Genomic DNA, 7049 nt, shown 5'->3' with positions numbered 1-7049 from the left:
CAAACGTCACCAAACTACTGTTAAATTCACAAAGTAGGGTGGAGTTTTTTTCATATTTCCATACCCCCATAACACATACACAGCATACGTGTAGCTGGGGCAAAGCTCAATCAGCACAACTCTACCAACAGTACCACTTCATCAGTGGAACCACACAGGTCCTCCTCACACAGGCACACTTATTACCAATTGCCCCAGTCCTGTAACTGGTAGAGAGCCACAGGGAGCCAAGAAGCTCTACCTGGAAAGGTGAACTGCAAGGTGGATGAGTGTGAATTGATTGAATGGCAGCCAGATCCGGTGTCGGATCAGAATGCAGTACGGGACCAACCACCCCCTGCCCCGGCACAGAGCATGCTCCTCCCGGTCGCTCTGCAAAGGGCAGCGTCCCACTGCCGACTGGCAGAGCAGAGCAGCCCTGGAGGCACAGGCGCCTCATGCTCCAGTGTGCTGGGGACCTGTCAGCCTCACTCACGTCCCTCCGAGGGGCTGGGGACAGGGGTCAGATCAGCAGCCTTCCCACTGAATTAACACAGTGCTTTGCAGCTCTGCCGGCACCACGCCTGTGCCTGTCAGGATCCATCAGACAGCCAAGCCTTAACAGCTAATAGAATAACGGAGTTAAAACAGTAAAATTACCCCTTTCTGAAACAGCCAGGAACGTGCTTAGCTAATACTGAATACAGCTTATGATTTTACAGAGAGGAGTCTACCTGATTTCTGGGTGCTGAACGCAAGGGGAAGCACCCAGGATGCAGTGGATGGTCCATAGCTGAACGGGCAGAGCTGTTCCCACCCCGGCTGCCAAGCATCAGCTGGGGTTCAGGGGCACCAAAACAACTGGGATGGACTGGGAGCACTGAAGGGGCAGAAGGATGGGAAGAGGGTTTTGCAGAAAGTGACAGTGCTGTGGCTGGCTTTCTTTGCTGCTGCCCCCTCCAAATGTCATTGTTAGCCGAAGGGCTTATGAATCAGGGAGCAAAGAGAAGATTGCTCAGGTTTTGTGCCTTCAGGGGTTTTTAAAATATGTATTTTAATGTGCACTGATCTGAGGTCAGAGTAACTCAGGATGAATGATTTCTATCACCTTCGCATCAGGACCAGCGTGTCGTGCTCAGACAGACCCCCGCCAGTCGGTCAGAACCTGACACGATCCTCACGTGTGTCCTCTCGTGTAGCACGAGCAGATCCTCTGATGGATCCTGCACTCACAACGCACGTGTGCAGCCACGTGACCCCTCCAGGCATCAGGAGTGGCGGTGGCCCCGGATGGGGCAGAGCGAACACGTGTCAGGCCACAGCCGCGCCGGGGAACGCATTCCCGAGACTGCTCGTTCACACCAGTTCTGGCCCATCACCCCCGTGTCCGCCTTATAAATCACTGCAGAATAAAAAGGCAGATTCAAGCTTAGAGAGGTTGCTAGTCCATTGCCTCCGCAAGTGATGGGAAAAAAGTACTTAGAGCCAAGACCTGGTGTTCAACAATTTATTCCATGGGTCAGTGAGTGGGAAGGAGGGTGATGCCCAGTCTCAGCAGGCTGGTATGATGGAAGCTCAGTTAGAAGTAGTTGATGACTCTTCTGATGGACTGGACGCTCGCGCTGCGTGCCTGCCACGCGTTGAAGTTGCTGAACTCGCCCCGCTCCACCACGTACATGCGGCCTCGGTAGTTGGGCTCCTCATACAGCACCCACCTGAGCGGCAAGGGGGGGTTACTTGGATCCCAACAATGTGGACATGCGCGGCGGCCTTGTGCCCACGTTGAGCGGCTGCACTTAGGCACTGCAGTACTGCAAACTACCAGGGCCCAATGGTCCCTCCGCAGTCCCAGTCCCATCCTGCGCACAGAAATGTCCCCAGTGGAGTTAAGTGTTGGCACTTCCCCCCGTTTCCAGCATAGCCTGGCAGTTATCCACAGCCAGATTGGACCGTGCCTTTAGTAGAACTTGTTTTGGGTTATACCAGTGATGAAGCCTGGGACCAGGGGCTCCCCGCTTCACACTGCCTTGGGAATGGATCTCCCTGAGCTTCACCACATGCAACAGAAACTTTAATAGCATTTGAAAATGATAAGAAGGACATGAGTTCCCTCAGCCCCTGGATAAACCCATTTTGGACTGTAAGGAGAAATGTGCAACACTTGAAGGCTGTTTTACCTCTGAACTCACTCATGATGGGAACCATATTTGATAATTTCTCTCTTTGCTAGCAATTCTCAATGGCTTCACTTTGATGCTTTCCAACAGAAAGCAGGACTTGGTTCGGTTATCTTCACTTTATCTCTACATCCAGAGTTAACAACAACTTTCCCCTGGAGTCCAGTCAAACGGACACAACACTCAACAACCTTGGCGACTTTGGCATGCCTGACTTCTTCACCTAGCTTGGCTTCGTCTTCCGCCATGGGCATGTCTCCTGGCATGTCTTTATTGGAAGGTCTTCAAGTCAGGAACAATTCTGATGGTCAAGAGGGAGAAATTTTGCTGCTCATCTCTCCCTTCATCCCTTTAGCACACACTGTGCCATGATATTAATGTGGCCACAAGTCCTCTTTCCGCTATTTAAATCTCCCATGCTTTTTTTAACCTAGTTTTGCCACGGCTCTGATACGTTTACAGCCAGGTTTCCACCCCATCATTGCTGAACTGCTCATCTCTGCCTCATTCTTCTCTTCCTAACATTTTTAAGGATTTTATAAAGATCTCTGCTGCTTGTCCCATCTATTGACTCAGCAATGACAACAGAACACAAATGCAATCTTCCAAATAATTTGGTTTCTATGGTCTGTCTCTTGCTAGGAATTCAGCTGTGACATCTGGGTTAGGACCAGATTGTTGGGACCAGTATGTGGGATTTCCAGGGAGAAATTCCTTTAAGTACTGGATGGGTCAAAGACTGCTGGGCTGCCAGGGTCAGACCACAGCTGGTGAACTCAGATCAGTCTGACCCAGAGCAAAAGGCCAGAGGCCTAGGAAAAAAGTTGTTTATAAAACCAACCAATCATGGGCATTATTAAAAATTTGAAAAAAGAAAAATGTTGGGGTATTTAGTCAAGCGGTGACAAGTTTGGATTTATTTGGTGTTTCTCAGAGGGCACCAGGTGGGACTGTGGTGGGTTCCTCCTACGATCTGCCCGAACACTGATACGACCGGCACGTTGAGCCCACGCCTGCCTGGTGCCCCTCCCCGCACTGCTGCCCGTGCCCGCGCATGCACAACCCTTTTCTGCAGCATCGCTGCCATGTGCTCAGCCAAGGTATTTGGATCCCAAGGATTTCCTGCAAACAAACAAGTTCTTGGCACTTTCTGCAGCCAGTTTATATGCAAACTGGAATTACAAAGTCGTCCTCAGACTTGTCCTTGGAAGCTCACTCTGCAGCACATGGAGAAGGCTGCCCGCTGCTCATGTGAGTGTAACAGCAGGTTGCCCTAAAGCTGTGTCCCCCCATCCCATATCCTGATGTGCACCGTCAGAGAGCGTGCTCAGCTCTCCAGCTTAATTAAGAACAACTTATAAAATTATCCTTCTCCTCTAGATACACCCCAGCCTGTTCATAAGACATGCATGGCTTTCTTCCTTTTCTACCCCATTTCTTGAGCTTATATGCACTTCTCCATATTTTTGACCGATGATGGGCCTCTTTCTCCATCAGCTTATCATTCTTTCATCAAGGACTCCTGAGAAGAGCTCCCGATCCTATTTTCTGCACCTTCCAATCACTCTCTCCTGCTGAGAATATCTAACGCTATTGAATACACTGCATGATGGTAGGACAGGGATGTTCACGGGGCATTGCTGGCCCACCAGAAATGGGTGATTCTTCCAGCTCTGCTCTAAGGTATCTTTCAACAAGCGCTGGACCCTGGGGAATAGTTTTTTTTCTCTTTCCCAAGACCTTTGCATTTCTCTCGAGACACAAGGCTGATGTGTCTGCACAGTCGCGTGGAGGGAATGACACAGGCCTTGGGGGGGATGGAAGCATGACCTGGCGTGGTGATAAGAGGGCTTGTCCCTCTGCTTAGGGGAAGGCTGCAAAAAAGAGGCATAAAAGGAATAGCAGAAAGCCGGGAGTGACGTGTATTGGCAGTGCAAGGTGATGAGTGAAGACTTGTATGACTTAGCTCTTCCTTTATTGCCTAAAATTTATGCTCTCGGAGCCCATCAGTGAGAGAGGAAATCAAGTCAGTCAGGATCCCGGAAAAAAAAAAGACGATCCTGTCCTCAAGCCCAGCATGGGAGAGCTGATCCAGGCACACAGCCCTCCAACAGCCCGGCGCTGTGTTTCATTAGCACATAAACCCAGAGGACACGGGAATAAAACTGGCATGGAACCAGCGCAAGCCCTGTAAGCCAACACTGGCTGTTTGCACTGAAAAAGGGATCAGGGAGCGCTGCAGCTTCAGCCTGAACCGGGCGGGATGCTTTCAGCAGGGCTCGAGGTCACTCGTTCTCCACGTAGGACGCAAGCAGTGCCACAAGCAGCTGTAGCCACCGCCGAGAAGCTGGTAACGTTATCGAACATCGGGGTGCCTGTTCTGGTTGATACTTCACAGCCTGATGCCGAACACCTACTCAATAGTCATAAATGCTTTGGCAGAACAAGCGGTTGTTCTGGTTCCTTCAAGTTACATCACTGTAGCTTAGAAAAGCCCTTTTTTGGGGTATTCTTTCCTGACTGTACAACAAATTTAGCTTTTTAAAGTTGTTATTTCTAAGCAACTCTCTGTGGAGTGGCTGAGGCACAAAGGAGGACAAGAAGCGCACGTCTTTGTCTAAAACCAGATGATACCATATGTGATACAGGAGCTGGCTTTGCCCGTGGGACGGGTAAAGCCACTCGCCACGCAAACTGCAACAGCTTCCGAGGAGGCGGTAACATCTCCAAACTGCTCGGAAATAGCAAGCAAGCTCATTTCCAGCATGGCTTTAACAGCTTTATCATCAGCCTTTCGGGCTGCGTGGGGTAGCAGTCGCCAGGCCCGAAAGGGCAGAGAGGAAGGTGCTGGATACCCTCAGCCCCACCGAGAAACCAGATGGGACTTCACACTGTGGGAATTAAGGGGGAAAATTGCAGAGCAAGACTTCAGTGCTACTGGGAGCAGGCAAGGAACTCGGGGATACCTTGCTTTACACCCACTTTCAGCATGCACAAGGTAAAACAGACCCACTGTCAGACTGGGGATGTGCTGGAGACAGCTTGTGGCTGAAACTCCCCTCGTCTCTGGTGACCCCATCACTCCTCAGACGGTCAAGGATGGGTCCTGCGAGGGCTTTGCCAGGCTGAGCCCAGCACCAGCTACACCAGCAGCACTTCTGGGGTCACCTGGGCTTACATGGTCCATCCAAAGGAGAAAAGCAGTGCCAGGGGGTCCCTCTCTCCTCCCTGCTCTCACCTCTGTGCTGCAGTATCTCCTCCTTCCCTCCCTCCTCCCGCAGCCTGGGGCCAGCAGGTCCCTCTGCACTGACCTGCCTTTTAATGGCCTTCACAGGCCCTTCCACACGCTTGCAACAGCCATCTTCCCGAATTCAGAGTGTAATGCTACAAAACTCAGCAACTTTCCTCACCACGGTCCTCTCAGTATTTAAGATTTTTCTATTTTTTTATCGTAACTCGAAGCCTTTGAGAAGACACGTAATGCTAACTTCAACAGTCTAGGCTCCCATGCGAGGGAAAGCAAGCTTTGTGCCCCTTATATATTTTGCAAAGGAGGGGGAAAACCTATCTGAAAAATTTAAGTGCTTGAAAGTTTCTGGGCAGCTTCCCAATTTCTCAAGCTCCAGGCTGTGCTACAGGGACACATGTGGTAAATAACTGGCCCTAAAGCTCTTGCTGGAGTGCTTGCAGGCTCTCTCTTGGCTTTAGAGTGCTGGTACTCAAATGCCTTTTACTTCCAATGCTCAGCACTAGCAGTCCTCGGTGGGCTCCAGCCGTTTCTGCCCATCGGGAGCTGGTAGCTCTGCTCCTCAGTTTGAAGGAACCGCCACTGCCTGATCAGCCTGGTTTTTTGGAAGGAGAGGTCTCGGTTCAATCAGAAAGGGTCCTGCAGGACACTCGCTGTCAGGATGCTTGGATGGCAACAATCTTTTTCCTATTCTGGGCAAAAAAACCCTGTTGGGATAGAAAGGGTCCAACATCCCACACTGGGCACAGGCGAGATGCACAATAGCCAGGACGGGCGGAGAAGAGCGTTTCTGCGCTCCCTCCTCTGCAGGGCCCCCCCTCTGCCCCGTGCCTTGCTCCAGCCACTCTTCCCAGCTCTGGGAGGATTTTATGGCACTCCCCTGCTCCCAGCACACTTGCAGTGAGAATGCAGTTGTCAGGCAAGGAAAGGGGAGACGACTGGGTAACAACCCTTCTCACAACTGGAGCACAAAAAAGCCCCAAAAAGGGGCAGCCATCGTCAAGACAATGCAAATTGCCACCAAATAGCAAGAAAAAGGCCAAGCTGCCGTCCTGCCAAGGCTTTTGGGAGCATCTTGGGGCAGGAGGATGGGGCTGAAGTTCAGCTTGAAAGTGCGTTCAGGAGACACCAAGGGTGATCAAAAACCCCAGAAGGCTGATTTTAGGCTTCTTGTTTCGTAAACCTTAAAAAGGTGGCTCAGAGCTCTTGTAGCTTGTGCTTAGCTGCCACCCTCCCAAAACATGCTCCTTTGAAGCAGCTCTCAACGGACAGGCACCAAAATTCCTCTTTAAACCATAAGCTTAACTCACATTTTTAGGCTTTCACCAAGTCACCCCCCAGCATTGACAAGCCTTGCTGTGACGGGGGGAGTCTCCGCAGCCACCTCGCTGCCCTGGGGAGCTGGGTACAAAGGGCACGCGGGGCAGGGAGCACCGCCGCGGCTGCGCACCGGGATGCGGGCGGCTACTTACGCGCCATCACCGTACACTTTGAGGGCGTTGACGCAGGTCTTGTCCCAGCCTTGTCCCTGCAGGAAGGAGCAATCTTCCGTCAGCTCCAGGCTGGGACCTCTAAATTGGTTCCCCTCAAATATTTCAATCCTGTAATGCTCGCCGTGCTGGGGACAAAGGGATTCGAGTCAACCA

General features: G+C 51.4%; 1 protein-coding gene across 1 annotated transcript in view; it reads right to left on the bottom strand.

Moving 5' to 3' along the window:
• Positions 1–1558: 1558 nt before the first annotated feature.
• The window catches only part of CRYGN (crystallin, gamma N), a 7863-nt gene continuing 2372 nt past the window's right edge, over positions 1559–7049 (bottom strand). The window contains exons 3-4 of the mRNA XM_010158789.1: positions 6876–7021; positions 1559–1694 (exon numbers count right to left, since the gene is read on the bottom strand). Of these exons, the coding sequence (XP_010157091.1) occupies positions 1559–1694; positions 6876–7021 (282 nt within the window). The remainder of the gene's footprint in view (positions 1695–6875; positions 7022–7049) is intronic.

This window comes from Eurypyga helias, unplaced genomic scaffold (assembly GCF_000690775.1).
Source record: "Eurypyga helias isolate BGI_N326 unplaced genomic scaffold, ASM69077v1 scaffold9669, whole genome shotgun sequence".
Taxonomy (NCBI): domain Eukaryota; kingdom Metazoa; phylum Chordata; class Aves; order Eurypygiformes; family Eurypygidae; genus Eurypyga; species Eurypyga helias.
The sequence above is the reverse complement of the archived record's forward strand: the minus strand, read 5'-3'. Positions and strand labels throughout refer to the sequence as shown.